The 27535-nt window shown below is 45.8% G+C and overlaps 1 protein-coding gene across 2 annotated transcripts; it reads left to right on the top strand.

Annotated features, from left to right (window-relative positions):
* Window positions 1–4463: 4463 nt before the first annotated feature.
* On the top strand, window positions 4464–26551 carry LOC8024654 (ras-related protein Rab-32). Of its 2 annotated transcripts, none has more exons than XM_040206562.3 (6): window positions 4464–4567; window positions 19944–20075; window positions 20638–20716; window positions 21776–21957; window positions 22529–22672; window positions 25990–26551. In XM_040206562.3, the coding sequence occupies exons 2-6, from the start codon at window positions 19950–19952 to the stop codon at window positions 26101–26103; spliced, it is 645 nt and encodes a 214-aa protein (XP_040062496.1). In that variant the 5' UTR covers window positions 4464–4567; window positions 19944–19949; the 3' UTR covers window positions 26104–26551. The 2 variants fall into 2 exon arrangements, with proteins under 2 accessions (XP_040062496.1, XP_002406512.2); XM_002406468.4 differs by lacking the exon at window positions 4464–4567 and adding an exon at window positions 18261–18354.
* The last annotated feature ends 984 nt before the right edge of the window (window positions 26552–27535 follow it).

The following is a 27535-nucleotide window of genomic DNA, read 5'->3' as shown; positions in this document are numbered from 1 at the left end:
TGCCCGGGAGGCCGGTGGAAGTTATCATGGCCGACCAATTAAGAACTTCTATTTGGGCTTTTTGGGAGGGGGCGAGCTTAAGACAGTCGTAGCCGTGTACTGCCTTAGAAACCAGGACCGTCTGGACCTGTATTAAAATGTTCTCCTGTGCTCCCCAAGTTTTGGTGGTGGGATGTCGACCGTGTTTCCATTGAGCTTTACGAGAAGCCAAGCGAAGCGAAGCCAGCTCTGAGCCCCACCATCCTGATCGATAGCTAGGGTGTTGATGCTTTCCTGCCGTTCGAGTGGCACCCCATTGCGAAAAGTTTAAATTAGCTTTTACATTACGTGTGAAACCCCGGCGGTTCGCGATTATCATGTACGCTGTTTTGTCGACAGATAGCTGCATACTCGTCAGTTCGAGCGGGTGGGGTCATTTTCGGGGCTGTACTATTCGCCATGGGCATTCTCCGTCTCTGTCATTCTTCTCCATCGCGACGGAAGGAGGCGGCACGCCATTAGGCTGATTACACTGTAACTGGGCGGGAGCCGCTGGGTCAGTTTCTGTTTTTTCGTTAAAACCGGGTGTGGAATTGTTGTTGTTTTTTTTTTGTTTTTTTTTTTGGCGATAATGCTATTCACGTATTCTTTCTTGGTGAGATACTCTCAAAACGCAGCTTACGATCTCTGACACTCAAGGAAGAGTTGCTTTTCTGGTGAGTTAAATGCGAGAACGATAGGTGATTGACCCGTGTTCGGAAGTGAGAAGAAGGGCCGCGTCTTAACCCTTGAGAAGTTCCCATGAGGCTTCCGTTTCCTTGGTTCATGGTGAACCAATTGATGTTGACGCTTTCCTTCTTGTGGGCGCGGGGGCAGGTAAGCAATGGTCCTCCGTGACTTGCTACTGCAGCGGGCTTCTGTTGTTCAGAGGTATCCAGGGCACCATTAAGGGAACGGGTTAGAACAACCCCGAACCCTGGATGGAAGGCACTTGTAGGCTTAAACGAAACACTACAGACCCACTGCCTACCATGGGTCTGTAGCAACCGAGGGTGGCAGAGCGCTGCGAAAACTCGTCCACTCCCGTCGTTCTCTCAGTCAGACTATTGCAGAAGGAAAAACAAGGAATTATCCTGCTACTGAATATATACATGATCAGGAGCCACCTGGTTTACAGAAAGGAAAATAAAATACCACAGATGATATTCCGCTGGTTAAAACGAGACGAAACTCGTTCCCTCACTCAGCCCCTAATCAATAGCAAAACGAACTCACCTTGCTTTTCTGTTTCAAACCAAATGCCGTTCTCTTTTTTATTTTTTTTATTTTTCTGGCGTCTGATTGGCACGACGAATACGCTGAGTTTCAGCGGGTCGCCGCTTCCTGTTTAGTGATGTCCTTTTCACTCCGCTCCTTTTACTTGCGAGGCATTGTGAAGACGACTATATTTCGTTTCACCTTATAAGTCAAGACGCAGACGATGCTATGAGCTGATCGGACCAATCACATAGCGTCAAAAGTGCGCCATCATGGTGTTCGCCATGCTCCTCTACGTGTTCTGTTATCGCTGAACCAACCAGAAACAGATTCCGCTTAGTTACTAAAGACTGTTTCACATGCTGCGATTCTCGCCCGAAATCGGTGCGATTTCCAGTAAATGTGCGATTAAAATTGCAGTCGCACTGTCACAGCGGCTCTGCGACTGGTTTTCATTAAGCTGGTATTTTGTCGCAGAGTCGGTGCGATCGCTTTCTCGTCATCCAGCCGTTCCTTAGCCAGCTTTCATACGCGAAAATAAACGTAGACACAGAAGCTTCTGGTTTAATGCTTAATTATTAGAAATCTCTAGTTACATATTGCATTCCTAAAACATGTGTGCTTATTAAGACGTGTTTGTTGTATTTTAGACAAAGTCAAACGCGTCGCGTCCGTGTCTGAAGCTTCGGCCGCTCCGACAGAAATCGCGCGGTTGTTGGAGCATGTGAAACGAAACATTGCGATCGCACTCGCTGCGTCGGCTGTCGCACCAATTTTTTTTTTTTTTTCGCACAGTCGCTGCATGTGAAAGAGGCTTAACGCTTTTAACGCTGCTTCCTATTGCCTCGTAGCGTCGGGTGCGTCGGGACTTGTAGGCTGAACCGAAGTATAAAGCACTTCCAGCAAGTGTCTTCTATTACAAGATAAATTAATGGAATGAACAAAAAAAATACTGTCGAATTTTAAAAAAATGTAGGGGAGTGCGGGTAGGAATATGAAAGTTTTTACACAATATCTTTTTGTGTAGTTTAATGGGCACATATAAGCAAGTTAAATGGTCCTAAATGAAGCGTGAATGGTCCTAATTTTTCTAGAAATTACAAAAAGAAAATTGCAGGCATAAAAACGAGTCTCATTCCACCCTCTCCCCAAGGAGGAATCTGAGCATGCAAGATTGCGGTAAAAATTGTGCAAATGAATAATATTATAGGCAGACGTGTCTTCACCAGACATGAAGCCCGATTCCAGTCGTCGTTTTTACTCCGGATGTCTGTGGTTTTGGACCGGGGATTAAGAGTACGGTAACAGTTTGACACAAAACAAATAATTGGTGGGCTAAATGGGATATCAGCTAAAATTATATTAATCACCATTATTACAGGTTGACCTTAGTGTTGACCTACCAGTCAGAGCACCAACCATTATAAAGGAAGGACTGAGATGCTGTCCCGATCCTCCCACCATTCTCGCTGTACCATTCCCCCCAAAAATGCCTTGCACACGACGTGTTAAGCTTAAAATAGCAGTGGCTAAAAGCAACTTATTGATTTAGATCCTTTCAATGTTAGTTCACTACAACCGTTGGCTAAACCGTTTTGTTCAAGAATCGAGCAAAACGAACGTGTGCTGCTTACTTTTGAGTACACCGAAGTGACAACCACTGACGCAAATCGTGTACACCACGTGAAGCAGGTACACCCGTGAGCGATATGAAGGTGAACAGCTTCCTTCTTGTTTTTGACGCTCCTGCAAGTTTTGGAACAAGCTCTGTTCCAGAAGAGGGCTAGAACGCAAAGTTTAGACCCCAAGCCACGCACCATTTGAGACGTAGAGAGTTAATATAGATTTAGGGAGCTGTAAAACAGGCAAAAAACCAGGCAATCTGTTCACCTTTATATTGCCCGGCGGGTGTACGTCATTATAAAGTTGAATGTACCGCTACCGAGGCCTCATCAATCTAGCAGTTCGTCAACTTTTGGGTACTATTCACTGAAGAGATGCGTTCACTCCTCCCACGTCTCACATTCCTTCCCACTCGCCCCTATATCTATTGTTAATTTGCAAAAACTGTTTTATCCTCTGTACAGTTCGACCTGTGCACGCCATTCCAATCATAACCTATTTTCGTGTCTTTTGTGCGTACCTATTTCCTCCGTTTCGTATAAAGTCCGACCGCAGCTAACCTTACGATCTGATGGAGGTAATCAAGCAGTGCAAAAGGGGAACCATCACGGCTGAACCAATCAGTCACAGTGAATGCGGCGTGATCACGCGCTTTTTTTATATATGCGTGATTGGTTCAGACGGCTATATCAAATGCACAAAGACGATATGTGTGTCGTCGCGATGCAATTTTTTGCCGCTCCTTGGTTTGCTTCATCAGATCGAGGCGTTTTCTGTAGAGTGCCTTCATGTGCGCTTCGCATAGAGTGATGCCAACTGCCTGTTTCCCTTTCCCACACCCTCTTCCACCGCCATTTTGTTTCTCTCATTGTTTCCCCGCGCGCCGAAAAGTGGCCTTTGTGTCCATCGGTAATCCCATCCGAGGGGGAAAATGCTAATCCTCCCTCCGTGGGTTCCACAACGCTGCTCCGAGCTTCTGAGATAAGGTGCTTGTTTCCGGGAGGGTTATAAGCCCCACGGATTATCGCCGAGGAACAAAATGGCTGCTGGTTTGTCGGCGAGTGGTATTACAAAGGATGGCATCACCCTAGCAAAGCGCACATGAAGGCTCCCTAGTTTTCTGTGGTCGTAGGGGTCGGCGATAACATGGGGGGGGGGGGGGGGGGGGGGGGCAATTATTTGTTTTATTTCCGAGGAGAAGAAAAGCACGCGTGCGCACAACTGGAATCGGCGCTCAATCTAGGACGTTGCCCCCAAGCATAGTGGTTCGAATCGGATAGCGCTGCGTCATTCATATGTGTCTCTCGCTGATATGTTGACTGTTCTTACGGTGCTGAACCTAGGAATGACGCTGCACTCATTGATTCAAAACAACGTTCGCAAACACCCCTACTTTCTACCAACTAAAATTGCGTCACGTCAAGTGAAGTCCGACGCACAACGAAGCAGAAGCTCCGCGTGCGATCGGAGCTGATTCGCGATGACAATGAAAACGAACGATGACCTCGCGGAATGTTCGTTTCTTTCGACGACAACGCTGCCGCGACGTATTGCTCGCCACGTTTCTAGTGAAAAGATAGTACTCCGATCGTTCACCAGGCGTCAGCGCTTGATTACGGCTTATCTCTAACTTATCGGCGCTCTCGGCGCTCTGCTATGCCGTGTGTTTTTCCGGACCGGGTACGAACGTCTCTGCGGCCTTCCAGTTGTAAGTGGCTCGTCTTTTCTTTTTTTTTTTCTTTCTTGCTTGTATCGTTCCAGCGTAACTAAATGGCGTGTGCACTATGCACATGCCAACGGGCGTCTACAGTCTTGGCGGTCAGACTTCGCGACGTCTAACACGCCATCATTTTTTTCCGTACGATGTACGAGACCCGAGTTCTCGATGAGTGGGGCGTTCCTTTGTCAATGAGCCTTTTTTCCAAGCGGTTCATCAATTTTGCATATATGTTGCTCTTTTTTCTGCTTATCTTCGAAGTAGCCCTGGCCCAGTTGAACTTGCCGTAGTCCTTCCGTTGTATGTCATCATTTGCGCCCACAAGACGCGAATAAAATGTCGTCTCGCACATTAGAGCTTCACGGCAGTGGGAATTAGGTCGGCTTCATTCCATTTGCTTTGACAAACTCTCAAGTTGAGTGCCGAACTGTTACATTGGAGGCACCTTACTATGACTCGCGAATATCTGGAGGTCTTTTTAAATTCATGACGCTACAAAGCGAATTCAAGCTAAAGCGCGCAACATGTCATATTTATAGTGTTCGTGGGAAAGGAAAATTGTTTTCATGTTCCTCTTCGTTTACTGTCTTGCTTTTTTTTTTTTTTTTTTTAATTGTTTCAAGAATATTCCGTATTCGTGCTGTCCTGCAACACTTTCAGCAAACGTAAATCCACTACTCTATGTTCGGGTGAAAGTACAGGTACGGTACCTGCGCTGGTGAGGTGCCCGCATCCTTGAAGGCAACTTGCTCGCCCGTTTAGCTTTGACGTCGCCCGCACAATCTGAGGCTGTATTGAAACGGGACATTAATTTTTGTCGAGGGTCGATGGGCAACTATACGCAGGGTCTGCTATCCACGAGTGCACTCAACTTTCCAAATATGCGAGATGGTTCCCGAACAAACGCTCCTTTCCGGGAAACATTGTCTACCTACAAAGCGTAAATCTGTCGCCTTGTATTCGTTTCCCGTGAAAACAAACTAAAGCGCAGACCGCATGGCGCGTTTTTGCTCGCGATTCAGGCGCGTCGGCGTCAAACTGACGTCATTTCCTGCGCGCGGGCGCGCGTTTTCGCGGGAGCGTTGGTTTCTAGCCGACCCAGAACAAGACGCGCGCGCCGAGGCGTCGAAGCGGCTCTCGCCCAATCAGGGTCGGTCGAACTATCACATGATCCTGCACAGTACGCTGTTTCGTATTCAGCACATTTCAAAGTGTTCAAAAGCATTTTTAATTTCCATATAAAAATTGAAAAGGTGTTCTTTTGACACACGAACCCGTTTTATTTACTTATTTGTTCATTTAATTCTCATTTTGTAGTATTTGCGTCAACACTTACATCGCGTGTTAAGAATTCTGTTATCTGGCAACGCTGATAACGCGCGGCCGGCGGTGCTTGGCTTTGTCTGCATGCGGGTGCCCCCGCGTCAGCTTCCGCGCGAGCATTCATAGCGCGTCGCGTTTCCGCGTGCAGAAAAACGCGCCATGCGGTCTGCGCTTCACACCGCTCAACTCGTGATCAACATGTCGACGAATGGCTTTGTTATGACAACATTTTTCCCACTCTTATTTCTGGGAATGACGTGAAGATGTTGAACAATGGTAATATTTGTGTCGAGGAAGAGTCACTTGAGTCTGAGATCTAAGGCAGGTGGGATCTGTGCGTGGGGGCATTCGTCGATACCGACGTCAATCTGTGGTCAAGCATAGCTGCGGCAAGCCGAGATTGATAAAACGCCCCACAATCTCGGTTAGTTGCGAAGAGCAAGACTGGTAATCAGCGCTTGCCTAGCGTTTATCACTACTCAACTAGACGGCAATGAATAACTGTACGCAGCTCGCTGGAAGCCGACTCACTGAACGTATCTACGCCGCGCTAAAATCGCGTCTGCTTTTTTTTTTTTTTTTTTTTTATAGAGGTGTGTGAATAGTTGTTCGACTCGAATAGCGCTGTCACCCGCTAGCCGCGACTTCGCTGTGCACTGGGAAGGATATATGAATGATGCATCGCTAAACGATTGGAACCACTATTTGCGCACCCGTACTTTATTATGTGAATTTTTTCCCTTAAATTAGAGAGCAGTACCAGTGAGAGTGTGCTTTTGTTTCAATAGATGAACGTGGAAAATAATTCAGCATTAAGTAGGTTCAGAAAAAAAAAGGATTTGTTTTTTCATCCCGATAACGTTGCCCGATACTCCGACCGGCGCCCTTGCGCGTGCTTCGCGCCGTTATCCGATATCTTGATCTGAGCTAGGGAACGACCTAATGAAACGGACGATTAGTCGAGGCTCTGTACCTCGAACTATTTTGAGAGGGTTCGAAATGTCCAGAAATATCTGGCTTACAGATGCATTACATTTTCGTAGACCAGGGTAGTATATGTCGTGGACACCTATACGCCAGGGGTCTAGAAACGTTTAGGCTAGGGGGCCGGATTGGAGACCTGTTGCAGTCTCGGAGGTCGGAAATTCGACTGAATAATATAAACGAGGAAATAGTAAATAGCAAAGCCTAAATACGCATTTAAATAGAAAAATTATAAACTAGAGCAAAAATGCAAAAACGAAATGTAAGCTGGACAAATAAATTAACTTTATTTTTAAGTGTATTATATTGACTATTTATGACATTATCAAACAGGTGCGACCCCGATAACTCACCAGACATAAATCAAAGCGCATGGAACTTTTCGTGTTTCACGCAGGGCAGAAGAACAATAAAAATGGTAGATCAGATCAGATCACTAGGCACAATATACACGAGAACGCAGAATATTTTTTTCTTTTTTTTTCAGTTACGCCGACATGAAGCAGAAAACTACGAATAGTAGTTCTTCTGATGAAAATGTACAATGAATAATATGCCAAAAGAACCGGCGTTTCGATGCATTTTTCTAGGATGCGAATAGTCGATTTTCAGTTCGAAGCAAATAGTGGCTGTGGCCTAGTATTCTCTATTCAAATATTGAATAGTTTATCCGAGCTTATCACTACTGCATCATGTAAAAGTTTCTCCCAAGCTTCCACTTGTCCATATCTAAGCTATGCTAATTTTAGTCTAGCTAAATTTATGGATTGTGACCTCTGACAGTTCATTGCCTTCGTGGGAACGGCAAATAAGCGATGCATTCGACATGAAATTAAATTTGGAGATACCCAGCTAAACCTAATCAATTGGATTTATAAATCTTCTTGCTGCATATAAATATTCTTCATTAAATATAAGATTTCAGAAAATAATAGAAGATATTAATGAACAATGAACGTAGGTTGTCAGGACATCTCTGCCTAACATACAAGGGTGTTTCACAATAATTCAGCCAATGTTAAAAAATATTTTGGTGCATTTTAGGAAGACGAAACCAAAAGAACAAGTTCGTTAATCGTTTGGAGCAAGTCAGGCTATTATTCTTGTATACTTTTGCATAATAGCCACAGTTTAATTCTGAAAACTTTACTGTAGTGTATATAAACGTTCACGAAGTTGCCGTTTCTCTTTAGACACACCACGCGCGCGCGGGCACCATCCCGCTTTGAAAGTGCGGTTTTCTCTTCACAATATTTGTACTTTTCGAAGTGTTGATCGCGGCGGGTTAGCCCCGTTGAGCGTGCTTCTTACGGAGCACCGGTGCATTGCGGACAAGCAACACCCGCGGAAGCGAGCTCCACGGGTGTGTCTTCTCCGCAGTGCACCGGTGCTCGGCAAGAAGCGCGGTCAACGGGGTAAACCAGAGCCGTATATGTAGAGTTTGGTCATTCATTGGGAAGTATAGGAGATGAATGAGGAGGCGCCATTGGCCGAAAGAGTGCTGGGCGTGTTCCAGGGCGTCTTCAGAAATTCGAATGTGGCCAACCAGAAGCTGAAAATACCCTGGTGGTGGTCGCCAGAAACAAACTTAATAAGTGCGTCGGAGTAACTCTCGGTGACTGAAAATATGGTGTATGTGATGTTTCAATCACGGTCATCCGAAGTCATGGTGGATGAGTGCGACTAGCGGAACGATCGACATAATCCGTACTCCAAGCGCCGAAGGCCGGGAATCGCCGTCCGAGCGGTCACGCTCTGTCCGAGCAAAACAGAGTTCAGCAGCACATTCGTTTCTTGCATCTTTGTGCATGATAATGATCGAAACATCACGTGCACCCTATTGGGCAGGAGATCGAACTACAGGGGGCGCTGTGACCCGTTTTTTTCCCCACACCTCAGTGTTTACTCAACACAAGGCCTGTGCACATGCCCACAGGCCTTATAGGCACGTCCATGTCATCTTCTACAATAGAGCGCAGGGCGCAGTTTAATATAAAAAATGCTAACAATCGACGAAGCGACGTTAAGTGCCGGATCTATCCTCAGAGAATGCGAGCTTGACCCACTTCGGCTTTTGTGCTGAGCTGGGACCGTGCATGCTGCATTGTTCATGCAGGCCTGAGTGGAAATAAAAAAGCCCCTCCTCCCCCTCACCGGAGAACACGAACTCCAGCCGAACGCTGACGCCACGTTCGGTTATGTCGGCCGAGCGCTGAGTCATTGTATTTGTTGTCCCTATCCGTGTAATTCTAAAGTTAACCGCTTGGGGCGTCACGATCGCTCCTCCTCCCCAATATTCAACCATAAAATGTGACTACACTTCACTCTTACGCACTTATTAAAACCAAATACTAACATATACCTTTGATTAAAACAATTTCTCGCTACCACCGTTAGGGTATTCTTTTAGGCTTCTGGTTGGCCAAATTAGAGCATCTCAAGCCCACTTTCTGCGTCTGGTGCACGCCTTGGCGCTGCCCGCGCCTCCCGTTGACCAAATTCTTTATACACGGCTCTGGGGTAAACCCGCCGCGGTCAACACTTTGAAAAATACGAATATCAGAGTTCATCGCGAAGCGAATATCGAATAGCCTATTATTCGAAGCTACTATTCGAAAATGTGAATGTACACACAACACTACAGCTTTCTTTCATTGTTTCTGATACCTTCGTTTGCGCCTTTTGTGCATGTCGCAACTCTATTTTTTTAACAAGCGTTTATTTTTTGGGCTGGTAGCAACAGGCCGCGGGCAGGGCGTCACTGGAACGACCGTGGCTATCCGCGGGTGTGCCGAAGCGCCTTCGCGGGCCGGGATTTGGAGAACCCTCCTGTAGACTACACCGGATGACTCAAACGCCACCTTTGCATTGAGGATCAGTTCTTGTAATTGTAATTCTGTCGTGTGCATGCGTGGGCACGGTGGGAAGTTGGTGAATTTCAGTGGGCGTCTGGTGTTTCTGATGTAGATGAGAAATTTAGCCAGCGCTGTACCACTGCTAATCTGGGGTGTATCACGCAGTATAGAGATATACACGTCCGCACACGGTTGCTATATTCATTCAGATCGAAACGGGCATGGGTGGGGGCCTCATCTGTCTCAGGTACGAATGGTGCGCGCTGTACTTAGCAGCTGCCTCCCTATTGCCTGCAAAGTCGACCCAAAGGATAGTCTATGCCATCTTTCTCTTTTTTTTTTCAAATAAGGTCGCTTTAAAACGCCACCTATAAGAAACATAATTACACATTATTTCCTACGTATCGATAGTTTTTTAATCGTGTGTATTGGATTAGCTCCGTCGTAAAACGGGACAGAGCAAAAAGAAAAACAACCTCATTACTGGGTGTCGGAGGCCACAATGTTCGTTGAAAATGTTGAAAGAAAAATGTTTGGTAAACGTCCACCCCGTCCCCTTTCCCCCATACGCTCTAAAAAAAACTATGTGAGCTACCAGTCTGGGCAAATAGACCAGATGACATACAGAAGCATGAAATATGTACCAGCCGCTCCAAGATATAGATTTATTAAATTTACTTTTTCTTTCTTGAGCTTAGTCTACCAACTCTTACGACCCGCGCGCCAGTCGTGGGTCACGTGCTGAGTAAACGAACCTCACACCAAATCAAATTCCCCCCAAAATGTTTATAGAACATTCCTGATTTATTTAAACTCGCGCAGTGCATCCGCATTCGGGGTCACCTCAGAGACGGGCAGCTATTAGCCCCGAGAAGTTCGCGTGGCGCCCCCTTACGGCGAACCGGCGTGACGTCACGGCGAGGAGAGAATTTTTCCCCGACTCGCGCCGCTCGCCCTGTGGAGGCTGTGACGACGCTAGCTGTCGGCGCGCTCGTTTCTATTTAATTTTTTTGGCGTGCTTTTCGTAGGAAGTGTACATCTTTATATGTGCCTTTATTGAGGTATGGCCTGTAGCTACAGGCGAAACTTCAACTAACATTTTAAGCATGGTTGACAGGGCAGGCAACGCATGAATCGCAGCTGGTATATGAAAATAAAGAAATATGGCCCCAATTGTAGGAGCATCACTATAGATTTACATATCGCAAAATAAATGCTGCTGATGGTCTGAACGAGTTCGCAGGTTATGTATACTATTTTTTGTATCTCTGTTCTTAAACAAAGATCGCCAAAGCAGAAAAGCTGCATGCTACTCGAGCAACATGCTAAATACAGTCTGGGCCATGGGGAGAGTATCACAAGTAAGACAGCCCAAGTGCAGGGGCAAAGTAAAACAAAAAAGAAAAACAAAAGACAAGGAACATTTATTATATACATTGCTCGCGTTTGACCTTTGCTGGATTCAGATAGTATTTCAATGGATTACACGGGTGGTATCTGCGGACTTGTTGATATTAACCCTCAAGTAATGTATAACAAACGTAAGCGAAGGTGTCTAGCTTGTTATTAGTCCCTTAAGCCCTAAAATTGAGATTTTACTTAAATCGAATTGTCCTCAAGCTAAAATACCAGAAGCCTTTTGCACGCAGACTGTCGCCCTTCACAGGTTCCACAATTTCTGCTACTAGTGCTGCATCTACCACTGGACAGACGTTCGAATGCTTGCTGTTCCTCCTGTTTTCCTCTGTTGTCATAGAGTCCAACCAGGGATGGGCAAAATACACGTAAATATGTATCGAAATACAAATACAAAATACTTCGTCAAAAATGTATTTAATTACAAATCTAATTACATTTCCAGAAAAGCATTTAAGTACAAGATACAAATACAACCAAATGTATTTTGTCTTCTCCAAATACTTTTCCAAATACATTCCTCAAAATTTGCGTCAGCGACTTCAGGGCACCTGCAACGGGTATCTGGGTATCTCATTTTAATTTTGCATCGCACACTCGGGAGTTAGTGTGCGAGGCTCTAATAACGCAATAGAAATATAATCACAAAAAGTGTAATCAGCTTGGACGTAATAGGTGAAAAAGGTAAAGAGCTTCAAGCAGCTTTTTTTTTTTTTGTCGATTACATTTTCGTATAGACCAACAAAGAACCGAGACGACCAAGACGCGCAGCACTAGCTAGAGAATTCTTTATTGTTGCAACTCGCACCAGTTACGAAAATCTGGACGACCCGCGAATTTAGAATGTTCCACGCAGAAATATGGATGGAAAGCATCACAAGTTGTCACAGGCACTTATTTAGCCCGTCTGCCTGTGAACGTCGATTTCGTCACTATTCTTGCCCCGGACTAATCCCAAAGTCACTAACCGCTTTTGCTTGATTTAGAGACGCTGCATTCGGTGCAGAACGTAGTTTCCTTCCTGCTCTGGACAGTGACAATAAATTTGAGGGATGTATTCACGCCCAGAAAATTGTATTTAATTACAGTTGTATTTGAAATATCCACGTTTTAGTATTTAGATACACATGTCAAATACATTACCCAATTTGTAATTAAATACAAATGCAAAATACACAAAGTATTTGAAATACGTATTTCAAATACCTGTATTTGAAATACTGTTCATCCCTGAGTCCAACTGTAGGGAGTTTTGAGGCTGAGGAAGCTTTTGGAGAGCTGCAGCAGTGTCTCTTTTAATTGGAAATGACAATTCAGACTAAACGGTGTATTTTCAGAATACCCAAGGCTGGAATAAAGAATGACAGGAAGAATATAAACATTCCATATTACGGCACTATTGCCGTTCATATTTTGGCAGTTCAATACATATCATGCAGGCAACTGGGGGCAATTCGGCCGTTTTTGGTGCTACTATACAAACTAATTTTCAGTAATTGTGCAGCTTCTAAGAAATATGTCTGCATAGGCGTATAAACTATATAATTAATTCCCGAAGAAGCTACATTTATGTAAAACAACCCTATTCCAGGACCACTTCCAAGATCATCAGACGCATAGTCTTTAAAACATCTGCGAACCAGCACATGCAGAGTGGCAGCGCAGAGTCGGGGTAGCGAGCTAATTTGCCGACCACCCAAAGGCCCATGATATAAGTGCCACTTCAAATGCCTTAAAAGCGGAATGTAATTTCGTCTTAAATCATGAACATAAAAGGAACAGAATTTCAGCGTCTGAAATACTTGCGCCACCGCTTCACCGACCCCTCGCAAGATTGCCTTGTGTCGTGAGGGCGGACGGGAAAGTTCATCGGCGGAGTTGCCTCCGCCGACAGTTTTCGGGATTTGTAACCCAATTTTAAAGGTAAAAGGGACATACGGAAGCACGTCAATATTGGCTTAACTCAACGTCTTGCACACCGGGTAAACGAACTCCAGCTCTTCGAAGACCTTGCGGCACACAACGCCAAACCAGGAAACCGGTGCTGGGAAGCGAGCCGATGCGAGGTCGCGGAGCGGAGTCCTCCTCCTGACGTCACGGTACACCTCACCCAATCAGGGCGCGGCGACCGCAGCGACGCTTGTGTTCGCTCTCGGGGCTAATATCAATGCAATACAAAACAATTAACGCTGCAATCAAACAAGTAACCGTGACAAGGAAAGTAAAAATATTCAGCCTTTTTTTTTTCAGAGTTAAGTACTTTGTTATCTGAGCAATGACATGATCGGTGGTGCATTCGGTAAATGTTCATTGGGATTTGTTTGTAACATGGCGTCTCGTGTCCGGAATGTAAAATCGGTCACAGTGTAATTAAAACGTTCCAGACGCACGTAAGTACAATTAGCAGTGCGCCGGCTATGTATCACAATCCTCGGTCACTTCTGACCTCTCACTCTCTGAGGCGAGAGCTACATATATATAAGGAGCCAACGCGTTGTGATGTACTACTATTTCAACTTCCAATATGACTTAAACCAGATGCCGCAAGTCCTTCAGATTGCGGAAAGAGGTAATACAAACTAATCAAATTTTTATATATTAGATCAGGGGTCGGCCACTTTTTTCCTGCAGAAGGGCCGAAACGCCGTAAATTATTGAAGCAGGCCAGGTCAATCAATGGAGAGGGAAGGGTGAGGAGGGGGGGGGGGTGCAAGTTATAAAACAAAATCTCCCAAACTTGAAAAGTTGTACACATTTTTTCTTGATTTCGGAACACGTACGTAACCCAAGCTTGCTGAGCTTCCTCTCAGTCTGATAAAGTAATTTTACTATTTGAACAACCAATGACGCTAGCATTTGAGGGGGGTTTGTTTTTAGACCATATCCTTGTGTTCTGCCAAGTGTGCATGCTTTTATATTGTCACGGGTGGTGACCAAAAAAATAGGACATAAACAGGAAGAAATAAACGTTTAATGTGGCGAACTTATGCCAAAAAATAAAAGGGGTACAACGATAATAACAGAGCGTCGCGGGCGTCGAAGTCGGCGGAGCAGCACAGTCGAACGCTGGGGCGAAACTGGCTCCGGCTTGCCCGCGGAGCCGCTTTTGTACACACGTTGGCTTCTGGAGCATTCGACGTAGAAGGTTCGACGCGTAGAACATTCTGACCTCGAATCAGCTAGACGGTTCTCGATTTCACCAGAACATCACATTACAGTGTTAACAAAAATGCATAGCCGCGGCCAGGAATCGAACCCTGGCCCTTCGCGTGGGAGGCAAGCGCGATGACCGTTAGGCTACGGCCGCGCTGCCTACTTGGCGCGCGGCAATATATATATATATATATATTTTTAATTATGTCATCGGAATGAACCATTCAGTTGAAAGTTACGCCGCGTCCTGTCCAGTTCTCCCTTCGTTTTCGTTCACGTTGCTTTGGCGTGTTACACCATGATGCAAAACCAACTAGCCAAACTAGCCATTTTTACTCAGTCGGAGTTCTGGTATCCAGTATTGCTTGCCAAGACACACATTCCCATTACAGCTAATAACTGAGAGCCGTAAAACTCTTTGGAGGTGTTCGTAGGTCATTTGCAAACACAATGGACTTGACGGTTTTCATTTAAGAAAAAAACATCTTCGGCGATGTACATATTATACGAAACATTGTAATCATAGCTGCTGCGAACTTTCGTGGATTTGAAAACTTGATTCAGGAGTAAAACTTAGCGAAGTCATTCGCGGAAAATACATGATACAACCTGTTATCTGTTTAGGGACCAGCTTAACAGCGAATTTTGTCTCGTAAGCCTCCTGAACTTGGTCAATGTCTGTCTTAAGCAAAATATAAAGAAAACAATTGAATGCTTGAGTATTTCGCAAAATCAGGGAATCCAACTCCGACTTTGCAGTTCAGATTGCGTAATATGATTGATATCATGCATATACTTTCTTTATAGAACACTGTGTTCTTTCCTCCTATAAAAACTCCCCACAAAGAAAAATTATATACATTCTTTGTTGATAGAGATTCCTGGTGTTGGGAGACCCCGAGCTTCAGCTCGAAAACGTTTGCGTCTAAGAGCATACCACCACGGGTTTCTCTTTCCTTTGTAATACTAGTCGGGTCATTAGGTTGGTATGAGATATCAGCCAACAGCAATGCCAAGTCGCCACCCAGTCAGAATGAGGAAGGCCCTGCGAGGATGTTTTTACAAAGCTAAAAAAAAAAAACAAGAAAAAAATGCAAAACTCTTGCTGTACTGGACAGCCCTAGAATAAGCTTCTATGCGCTACAAAATTCTTAAAATGAACGATGCATGGTCCAAGTCGTTATTCCGGACGACATTTATTCTAGGTACCACATACCTTAAATTCCCAACGCATCACTTTGATCCACAGCAATTGCCGATAGATGAACCTGAAGAATGAACTAATCCCCAGTCGTGCCATTTGGAAATTAATAGATTCCATTACACCACATTTGCCACCAGTTATTCTTTTTGAACCAGTGGTCCTGGAGTGTGTGCGTGTGTGTGTGCGTTGGGGGGGGGGGGGGGGGATTCTTTTTTGGTAGCGTGCCGGCGGCCGCAAAATATTTCCTCACAGGCCGCGGATTGCCGACCCCCGTATTAGATTATACGCATAGATAATTGTGGAAAATAACGCTTCTCACGTTAATCTGTATGCAGGGTGTTTTTTAAGGCTTTACTGATTTGTTTTAAAGCCGTGAAAGCTACACTAAAACGGTCTGTGTAGGTAAGTTACACGGCGGCATAATCGCCACGGTAAGTCTGTTAAGTAACTAAAATTTGCTAATTCACTTTTTGAATTGTTGAAGATGAAGCTATGGTTCCCGTGAGAAACTTGCTCAGCGCCATCGAAAATCACCAAATATCAGTCGTGCAACAGGCTAGGGGTGCGAAAACGTACCCGCGCGGTGCTATCGCCTCTTGTCATCCGCGTTTCCTCGCCGCCATCATTGCGCCCGTTGCACTAGTGCTACCTTTTGCGTCAAATTTTAGAAATCCTTCTAAAATTTGACTATTTAGTGGCTTCCGATGGCGCTAGCAAGTTTTAAATTAAAGCCACGTGTTTCATTTTCACGAATTAAAATGTTGACGCACAGATCTTCGTCAAACCAACTCATTGTGACGATTATGCTGCTATACCGTGCCCTCCTGGCCGTATAACTCACCTGCACAAACCTAAGTAATCTAGCTTTGGCGGCTTTTTTTTATGAACAAATGTGTAAAAACACATTAAAACTATAACACGTTATTGCGACGCGACTGTTTTTTTTTTTTTTTTTTTCTTGGCGGGTCGCTGGGCATCAAAGTTTAAAAAGCCCCAACTTACTGGATCCTTAACCTGTCACCAACTATAGCATATAAAGGCTACGGAAAACATATAAACAAGGCCAGGCGAAGAGTTCCTACAGAACGCTCTTTAACCCCTGCATTTTATAGATCCTGACAGTATGAGAACGGCAGGAAGGTCTTCCAGTTGCCCCGCCTCTAGTGCGAGCTTCCTACATTCGACAGCGCTTTGGTGTCTCTTGACACAAAGCCTGGCAGTTCGACGACGGAGTCGTAGAGTGCCCGGTCGGAGATTTGGAGCGCGAGGATATGGTAGCACAGAGCGTCAAAGAGTCATTTCTCGGGGAACCTGGATGTCAGCGCAGACTTTTTTCAGCGGCGAGGACCAAAAACACACTTGCTCGCTCAGGAGAGGTGTGTTTCGGCGTCTCGCCGCAGCGGGGCGCCAGTCACGTGGCTCCCCTCTCGTCCGTTGTCTGCCGCTCCACCTTTTTCATTTCGGCGGCCGCTTCTAGTGGCGATCTGCCAGGCTTTGTCAGTATGTAGGAGGCAATGGTACGACGCAAAGGCAACGAGCGCGTGATGGAGGCCGGTTGTTCAAAAGAGACGTTCCGCCATCCTCGTCCTGTTGCATGGGAGGTGCTCACTGGCGGCCACGACTGAGAGTCCACTGCTCATTTGCTACGTGAACTTCGGTCCACCAAGACTGCTGGTCTTAGCAACTTGTCTATTAACTACCCGCTCGTTTTGAGCGTCGCACTCAAATATGGCGACCGGTGGATACCCCCTAACCTTTTTTTTACGCTAAGCTGAGCAAACCTACATCCCCGTTCTTTTCCGTCTCCGGAAATTCTTGGAACATACGGCACTGTCGGTGGTCATTAAAGTCAAACTAGATTATTACAAGCGGCTGGCCCAAGTCAGGGCCAAATTGAAGACCGGAACTGTTTTTTTTTTCTTTTTTGTTTTGTTTTTCCTGAAGGAGAAACAATCGACGAAGTGGCTTCGTGTATCAGTCGTGAACCCAATCTACCTGAACGAGTGATTTCGCCCTCCAAAAGACAAGACTACACATTGGGAACCCATAAAGCAGAACAACTTTTCTTGAGTGTGCGAACCATAACTAAATGTAACTAAACTACAAAGCGCCCCCCCCCCCCCCTAAAATAAAAACTTTTTTAACGAGATTAAGTTATAAAAGTTGAACACTCAGATTGCGGCCAAACGTAGCTGGTGCTACGCTTGGGCGGAAACTGAGACTTTGGACCAGATGCCAAGGGTTCAGAAATAGCCGTTCCCTTATCTGAGAGTTATAAGCGATTTTCAATGGGAAAATAGTGACCGAAGAAGACCCGAATTCATGGGACGGGGAATTGATGGAGTCAATTACCGAGAACGGGCTTCACTTTTCCAATTGAATTTTGAGAACATCACTTCTATGCAACTTTTGAATAAAATAACGGTTAGTGCAGAAACCTCGACATCTGGTCCGGATGCTAGCTCCACATTTCGGCAAGGACTGAGCGGTCCGAAACGCATAATTCATTTTTGCAATAAAAAAAAAAAAAAAAAATCAGTGTTCGGTAACACGCTGTACATATATACTCATCGAGCGTGAATCGAACACAAGCGGAACGGTCTTTACTTTTCAAATTCACCTCCGTACACCGACGGGAGCGAGAAGCGAGCTCCTCTTGAGAAGCACGGGCTCCTCCATGCGCCTATCTCGGGGCGAGTGTCTCGCCGATACCCTATCGCTCTGTTCCCAAAAGGTACGTCTCAGTTCAGCTTGACCAACTTGAAGGGAGCAGCGAAGTGACACACGCTGGATTTTCTTCTCGTCCAATGACTTCCAACGCGATAGAGGCGTCCGCCACCGAAGTAAGTTCGCGATGCCGCTTTCCGGGGTAATCGCGGGCGTACCTTTTCTCTGTACCATGCACCTTTATATGTTGATACCGGTTGCGGGCGGCACGTGTTCGTGGTACTCCGTGCAAAAAAGCGATGTCTTCACCGTCTCCACCATGAGCTTGTAGGAAACGATGAGCCGTATACGGTGCACAAATATGGCAGCCCGTAAACCAATGTGGGAGCGCTATAGACCTTTTCCACAAGGGTGCCGCCATCTTGAATTGTCGTCACTTCCAGTATGGGCGAAAACATTACTTTGCCCTCACCACGCCAATAGAAGACATTTAGGATATAAGCCTAACCGTCACACAGTATCGTTTTGGCTCCACTCTATTTTTTTACTGGTTACAGGTTGAAACGTTTTACTTTTTTTTCGTCGCCCATACTGGAAGTGACGACAATTCAAGATGGCGGCGCCCCTGTGGAAAATGTCTATACAAGGTGTCCCCCAAAACAATTCACGAGGTTTTTTACACAGCAAAAATAAACCACGCGTCGCCGAACGCTCATTCTCCGCCAAAAGGTAGCGCTAGAGGTCCGATCCAGATGCCAAAATTTAAGCACTCTAAACGTTATCTTATTCAGAAGTTATAAATGATTTTCTGAAAATTTCAATGAAAATATGAATCCAGTTTTGCCCGTCTTCGGTAACTGGCGTTATGGCTCGATCTCGATCGGCCGCCATTTTTCCATTGAGAATTTTAGAAAATCAATTATAACTTTAGTATAAGATAACGGTTTGTGCTGAAACTTTGGCATCTGCAGGTTCGGAACTCTAGCGGACGTTTAGGTGGAGAATCAACGTTCAACAATGCATATATATATTTATTTTTCTTTGAGAGGCGGGGGGGTGGATTTGTTTGATCGGGTGGATTTTATTTGATTTAAAGTACACCCTGTACTTTGTATAAGCTATGCAAATCAATTCCTTGGCGGACGTTTGGGTTGGGGCTCACTTATTTTCAACTCCAGCAATTATGCCTAACGTGGCCGCTTTTTCAGACTGCGAAATAACGGGATGAACGCTGCTCGTTTTTCTCCAGTCTTGTTCTGTGTATGCTCTGTAGCGTAAAAAAAGACCAAAAAGAAAACCAACATTAGTGCACGTTTTGTAGGTTATGAGCGTCAACGGTTCATTCTGTGCAGTGTTATGCGAAAGTAAGAAAATGATTTCGGTGGTCCCTTTATTTTGGTGCATCCTCACACAAATAACGCCCGGTGTACTCCATGCAGTTGTTTGAGAACTGAGATTTGCAAATGTGCTGTGTGTATGACTAGACAGCGGGGAGTTAGTCAGCAGGTGCCTGTCGCCTCGACACTGTAGATAAATTTTGACAGTGCAGTATGATTGTTAGCCTGGGGTCAACATGCATCACGCAGTAGTGATACACGACCTCACGCCGGCATGGTATACTCATCCAGATTGAAAACGGCAGGAATGGGGTTTGAACCCGGGATCCCTGGACTCTGCAGCGTGATCTTGTCCTCTCTGAGCTGCGGTTTGTTAAAGCGCTCGGCCACTGATCCCCAAAACTAAGAACAGCGCCTGTTCTCTCCAGGATGACATGATGCGAGAACAGCAGAGAGAGCACTTGTACAAGATCCTCGTCATCGGAGACCTGGGAACGGGCAAGACAAGCATCATCAAACGCTACGTCCATCAATTCTTCTCGCACCACTACAGGGCCACCGTATCCTGACCAAAATTAGTTTCTTTTTATTAATTTATAAACTATAATATACGCCAGGGATATAAAAATGTTTAAACGATTTCTTTTTTTTTTGGAAAGGGGGGGGGGGGGGGGGGGTAGGGCACAAAAAGAGAGGGATGGATGATGAATCTTTCAAATGATTGGGAGAAACAATTACTTATCCCCCCGGTCCCCACGCTTTCCTGTTCAGGCGCTACTGATGTATCATATGCCCTAATCTACCTAAATCGTCAAACCCAAATTGCAGAAGTGACCGTCTTCCACGCAGTTTGAATAAAATGACAATTACTTGGGTCCATCACGGCCAGGACATTAACGTAGGTGGAGTAATCATTTTCTACTAATGCATTAGTTCAAAATTTTTTATTCGAATATTTAATAATAATAATAACAAAATTAACCGCTAATATAGTTATGGCACGTCACACTTCGTTGCGATTTGAACTTCGGACCACAAACCCTCCTGGCTGTTTATTTATTTATTTATTTATTTATTTTTGTTTATTTTTACAGTGAATGTTTCTTACATCCAGCTACACAGATCGGTGTTGACTTTGCCCTGAAGGTCATCAACTGGGATGAAAACACTCTTATCAGGCTTCAACTATGGGACATTGCCGGTAAGTTGAGCAGTACAACACGCTCCCACTCAACACTACCTAGCAAAAAAGTTCGTCACAGACATAAAAAAGAAGGAAGCAGTTGTTGTGAGCTGCGGCAGCGTGTTACAATTATTTTGTTGTTGTTGTTGCAATAGAGTAAAGTTGAATGGAGAAAAGTGTATTGTAAATAAAGGCTAACGCCCACGCTGCTTCGCAGACTCCGTTCAACTTACGGTCAGGCAGCTTCGTCTAGGAGCCTGAACACACAGCTGTGTTCAGCGAGATGTGTCGTTTCATTGATACTTATTTCTTTAGAAGCGTATGAATCTGTACAAACTGCCGCGGCAGGAAACACGAAACTGGAGAAGGCAGTGATCGCCAAACAATATATCGGTTGCACTGACGTCACCTTTTGACCACCATGTAAGAGGAGAAGAGTGAAGCTGCTTTTGTAAGAATTTTGAGTGACGGGTTAATCTTCTATATTCTTCTGTGAGGAAAGTAGCGACGCCTGTGCAAATCCGGGAGGCACAAAAGAGGATCCCGATAAGAGGGGAGCTCCCTCTTCTTTGGTGGTTATCGGAGCGCTCTTTGAATGAAGTCATGTGCAAGCTATGTGTAGCGAAGTACGACCAGAGCTACTTCTCTCCCAAATATTCCGAACGTACTGTGTCCCCCTCTGCGCACGAGCACTAGAGAAATTAATTCACGGAATTTCATGTCATGACTCAGGGTGAGGTTCGTGAACGAGTAATCAAAATTCCCTTTTTATGTTCGACAGTAGCGGACAGTTTAAGAACGGAGTGCGGGTCGGGTACCATGCATCTCATTACCGCTCCGCAGTAAATGTGACTGGATAATTAGCTACAAAAAAACCGTCGAATCGGGAAGCAGGAGGCGGGATCATGATGGGTTACGACTCGTGTTTCTTGGGTTGTTGTTGACAAGGCACGTTTTTGTTGACCATGTGCATTGCCAACCGATGTTAATTGGTTACGTGAATGGGCAAGTGCAGCGGAGGGGCAGTTGGTTCGCCCCAAACTTACTGCCGTCCATTTCGGTTTGCTTCGACCCCAGGGCAAGAGAGGTTCGGCAACATGACCAGGGTCTACTATAAGGAAGCAGTCGGCGCCTTTATTGTGTTCGACGTCACGAGATCTCAGACTTTCGAAGCTGTCAAAAAGTGGAAGATGGATCTGGACAGCAAGGTTCAGCAGCCGGAGGGCAACAGCATTCCCTGTGTGCTCCTAGGCAATAAGGTATACGTTCCTTCTCCGGAATCGTACATATAACACGAAATTTGCCGGAACGTGGTGCCAGAATGCGGTTTCATTGGCATTTCATATCGGCTGTGAACGTTGTTTAATGTCTCGAATCATCATGACATCTTATTTGTGTCAATATATTTCATTGGCATTATGTCGTGCCTCGCCACGACCCTGGTTGGACCAGGTATATAAATCAGATTTAAATTTTTCTTGTATTTGCCATCTAAAAATCTGTTTAATATGTTGCGCAATCAAGAAAACTGTGTGACTATGCAATTCTCTAAGGTATGCGGCGCATACCTTAGACCAACTCGAAGTAGTCGAACCTTTCTGTTAGGGCTGCGCTGTGAATACTGCTTCGAAGCGAATAGCGCAGCATCGCTCATAGCCTTCCCAGTGCTAGAGAAACCCGCGACGTGCCGGCTCTCTTTGCAGTGCTGCGGCAATAGAGATGAAGGCTGCGCCTTTCGATTCGAAGCAGCGTTCGCACGCCCTTACTTTCTGTGCCCCATTCCTGCAAGAGAGCTTTGACCGGCTCCTGATTCAGAGTCCCGCGTTGCAGTGTGACATGTCCAAGGAAGGCATAGTCAACAGTTCCAGTGCAATGAACGAGTTTTGCAAGGAAAACAACTTCGCGGGCTGGTTCCTCACGTCCGCGAAAGAAAACCTGAACATCGACGAAGCTGCGCGGTTCCTCATTAGTCAAGTAAGCGTACCCGCTACCTGTAATCGAGAGGTCCCGGGTTTGATACCCGGACCAGGGGGATTTTTTCGGTCGCGCACCAGTCACCTAGCTGTGTTTGGAGATTTGTGTTTGTCCTTTGTTCCTTTTGTTCCCCTTCTCCAGGGATTATTTTCGTCACCTTATCTCCCCCGACAGTGTTAAGAAACGCAGTGCGTGTCGAATCCAGAATAGCTTATTAACGTTCCGCAGCCAACGAGGTTGCGGCATATGAGCCGATAAGAACGCCAGAGAACGAGTCGCGAATAACATGATAACATAACTGATAAGTACGGTGTCGGCCTCTAAGTTGGATGCCGATTTGCTGTACAACGGACCTATGGTGCGGCGAATCGGACTCCCACCATACACTAGGATTGCTGCGTGCAAACTTCACACTGTTAGTATCGCAGTAATGTGACTGCTCAGTTGATTCGAAGCTCGAAATATGCAGAAAAAAAATAACAAACTAACTTCTCGAACACGAACATCCGATTCATTTTCACTCATTTTTCGGTGAACCCCATGCTGAGGTTCATGTGTTGGCCTGCAGCCAACGAAGAAACAAACCTCATTGCCCTCCCTCAATCCTAACTCGTTAGCATTCATAACAGCTGATTGATAAGATCTAACGCCTATTTAATCTCGGCAAAAAGCACCAAACACGCTAAAAACAAATGCTGAAGTTACCTAAGCATTTATGAGTTGTGAATGCGAAAGTATTAATGTCCAATTGAACGCCGTTGAGTGCTGGCGTGGACGCGATCGCGTTTCGCTATTGCCGAGATTGCGGCCGCCGATGATATAGACGCGCCAAATTACAGCCGCCATTGCTGACCTTCTCTTGTCTTACCGAGATGCCAAGCAACTGAAACGGTAGTTGACGATCCTTTACAAAGGCCGATGCTTTAGAAAAGGACACAATTGAATCTAATGTGGCAATAACCTGGCCTGCTATGGTAATGATGAAGTGAAATAAACGGAATAAGAGGAAGAAACTGAAGGTTATTTATGGCGGCGCCCATGCACAGCTGCCGCAAAGCGTCTATAGATGCCTCAGGCGCCGCGATGTTCCTCGGCGCCTTAGGAGCAGAAAAAACCGCAGCGCGCCACTGGCAGACAGTGCTTCATTAGGCCTAGCAGACGGAGCGGGAACATCCCGCTCCCTCTCGTCCGGCCACGCCTGACGCGGCGGCCGCGCGAGCGCCACCCTCTCCCTTTTACCTGCACACGGGCCGCAGCGCCAGAGGAGAGAGAGCTTCTTTGTGGGGTGGCGTTCCTTGGAACTATGACGCGTCGTGGCCATTTTAACTGCCGTGATTTAGTTGCTCGTTTTTCGCGGGCACAGACAACGCCGGCTGCGCTCCATGGGAGAGTTAATGTTTTTTTTGTTTTTTTTGCGATCGAAGAAGTTGCTGATTGAAGTAGTTGTCAAATGTAGTAGTTGCTGATTGATGAAAACAAAGCATGAACTAAAGTGGTGAAGCAGGCGAGGTGGTTTATGACTAGAGGCGCTAACAGACAAAGTCAATGTGGCGAAAAGGACGAGCGCTCGTCCTGTTTGTCTTCCCTATTGTCCTCGTCTAGTGTTAGCGCTTTTAATATTATAGCATGAACTTTTGCGAATGGTCTTTGAAATGTAGAACCATGAGTGAACCAATAGTATTCCACTGAAAACAAATGTAAAACAGAACAATTCTGACCACAAAATTGGATGCTTTCTTTAAATGCTGGAGATTGCAAGAAGACCATGCAACTTTTCATTAAGTTAAAAGCGAACGATATCTCCTAATTATGCATATCGATGGCCTTATACACGTGTAGTTATATGTGCATGCAAACTCGGTGTGTAGACGATCTTTTCTTTCCTAAAACATCCTGCTGAACTCGGCAAGTTTATTCACGAGCTTCCATTCGTAGCACGCTGAGCCCCTTCTTATCTCAGAAAAAAACTTTGCGTGGCATTTCCGAAGAGAGGACAAGTGCGCACAGCTTTAATCAATACTCCCGTACTGTTGACTGCATCACCGCACAGTTGCTTTTTAGCAGAGCTTTAATTTAAAGTTTGTTGAATGTACCCTCGAACCACTGGAGTTCTGAAAGTGGCAGATAATCCAGGAATTCGACATAAAAACTGCAGCTGTAATGCAACCCAGCGACGCTCCATCAATATTGTTTATAAATCATTTCGCTGTTTCCTAAGTCCGTCCCTAAACCCCAAACTTATATAAAAACAAAACAAGAAAAGTGGGAACAATTATGCCCGTGATTTGTCAGGATCGCTATCCATAATATAAATGTACTAGCCCCCCATTTCAATGCTAAAGTATTGACTGTCCTATGGAGCAAGCCGCGCCAAACGGCACCTCGAATCCTTTCTCCAAGTGAAGCCGGCTCCCAGCTATGAAACCACGCGAAAAGCCTAGACAACGGCACCTAGTTTCCCCGATCCCAAAGGAGCGATGTAAAGCTGATAGATTTCAGGTTCGGTCCCATTGGCAGGCGTGCGCCGACAAGGCTACCAATGGCCGCTGCCCGTCAGTTTCAACGACCGCTCACCCCATGGCGCTGCGTATCCGTCAGCGCGCCGTTAACACGGAGCGTGTAAGGTCAGCGCGCAGACGAGAGCGCGCGCGCGCTGACCGGCGACGAAAGGTACGTAGCAGACGAAATAAGGGAGCGGACGAGCGGCTTGCATGCTTTCGCATTCACAACTCATAAGAAGTGCCTAAATGCACCTCAAGCCTTTTTTTAATAATTTTTTCTTGCAAGTTAAGTCAAAATTAACCAAGTTTTGTTATTTCTTCACGAATGCCCGACGCGTGTATCAACATGTTCTGGAGTGTCGCTCTCCCTCAGTATGCGGTCGCGCTGCGGCAAAGCGAGATGCGTCAAATCGAGATGTTTACTCTTTGAGTGCAGCTTCTCCGCAGTTCATCGGTGCGCGGAGAAAAGCGCGCACAGCGGAGCTAACAGCAAAACAGCCCGCGCAGGTTACGAAGAGCGATGATGGGAAACTTTTTAGTACATTCAGTGTTTCATACAAGGATAGAATCGGTGAAATAAAGCAGGACGTTAGGGTAAGCGCAATGGTGCAAATCGCGCGGCAACCATGTAACAGATACTGTCTCCCACTAATTCGGCGTAAATGGTCCTCATACGTGTGCCGTCTTTAGCACTGAAGGCGTCTCTAACTTGTTTTCCATGGTCTCAAGTATTTTCTTTTTTTATATATAGATCTCTCAATACGAGTTTATTTCCGAAAACAAAACCAACTGTCTCTGTTAATGTCCTTGATTCAGATACTTCGTACTCAGAAGGCCGTGAATATGGACGACTCCACCTCCGGGGCTGTGGCACTGGATGGAGGAGTAGTGCCCGTAGCGCAGTCTGTGCCCCGCAAGATGTGCTGCTGAGTGGAGGACAGCGCTGTCTTCGCTGTGGACATTTCCTCGACACCGTTCTGCCATTGGCTGCGCACAGTAGCCATTCAGGACGACCTACAACTTGTCACGCCTATTGCTGGGAGGGACACCCCTGTTTTCATCCGAAACTGGACGCCCTTTTAAGCAGCCATAATCCTGGTGGCCATTTTAAATCGTTGAGCCCGACCTAAGAGACCATCGAAGTGTGCGTGCCATGCTGCCAAATGTTTTAAAACCCGTATATTTTGCGGCTGTGAACACGTGTATTTTTTGTTTTGTTTTTTATGTGAAATATTTAAAATGTGAAGTTAATACTCAAGTCCTACTTCAGAGAGCTTGATTGATGACAACTCTACACGGCTCGTGGAATGTAGAGATGTAGTTTGATTTGAGATGCTCTGTTTTTAGGCGGAAAATAAAGGCGGAACGTTTGAAAGCTTGTCAGATTTGTGTGAATTTACTTTGGTGTGGAATATCTGTTTGTGTTCATCCAGTTGTACATAGAAAGTCAAGCTATCTACACTTTTTAAAGGCCCCCGTGCAAGCACAAAGGAGGAAACCTCCTCTGTGGGGAGTAACTCCTGTACACACTGGTTTCAACAGAGGGGTGAGTGCCGGAAGGAAGGGAGAGGACATTGGGGAAGGCTTCTCTGCCAGGCTGAAACTGTTGCTTGCGCGTCAGTCGAGAGCTTTAAGGCTTGTCCCAGGGCTAACACCCTAAAACACTTCTAGCAGAGGCAGCACGCTGAAAACCAAAAATCTATTTCAGAGGTATGTCGCGACTTTCTTATACGGCACTCAGTGTGTCCTATAGGGTTCGAATGAAATGCGAACAGTGACGGAACTTGTGGCGCACTACCAGCACAGCGTCGAAGCATGCATGGGTTGTGCTGGGCGAGGTTCAAACACATCGGAGTTTGACGCACACCCAGCGCGCTACTCTCCAGTGTCCACCCCGTAGTTTTATCAGTTTCCAGAGGCCTCCAGAAGGCGCAGCATGTGTCGATGGCCATGCGCTCGTTTTCGCATTTCATTCAAACCCGATAGTTTGTACGTGTGTAGGTTACATGCAACATGCACTAGATGGTTTTGACGTGTAAACGCCGTCGGAATCATGACTTTGTTGAGTGCCCCTTCACTTGAGGTATACCCCACATTTGACAGGCAAGCACTTTGCCGGGGATCGCCACAGCATCTAACGAGGTTGCAAATGTTGCCTTCTCTTCTTGCCAATGTATTGAAGACCCACAAATCTTGTAAAAACCATTGGTACAAGGGAAACGATACAGCCATATCTTAGAGCGCAGCTCTTAGGGGCCCGTTCCCGGCTTGAGCGGCGTCGCCGTTACCAAGGTCACCCCAAGGTCACGCGATCCCCCAAGGTCACATGGCCCCAAGGTCACGTGACCCCCAGAGGTCACGT

This window comes from Ixodes scapularis, unplaced genomic scaffold (assembly GCF_016920785.2).
Source record: "Ixodes scapularis isolate PalLabHiFi unplaced genomic scaffold, ASM1692078v2 PGA_scaffold7__128_contigs__length_106722199, whole genome shotgun sequence".
NCBI classification, from domain to species: Eukaryota; Metazoa; Arthropoda; class Arachnida; order Ixodida; family Ixodidae; genus Ixodes; species Ixodes scapularis.
This window is presented reverse-complemented; position numbering and strand designations above follow the sequence as displayed.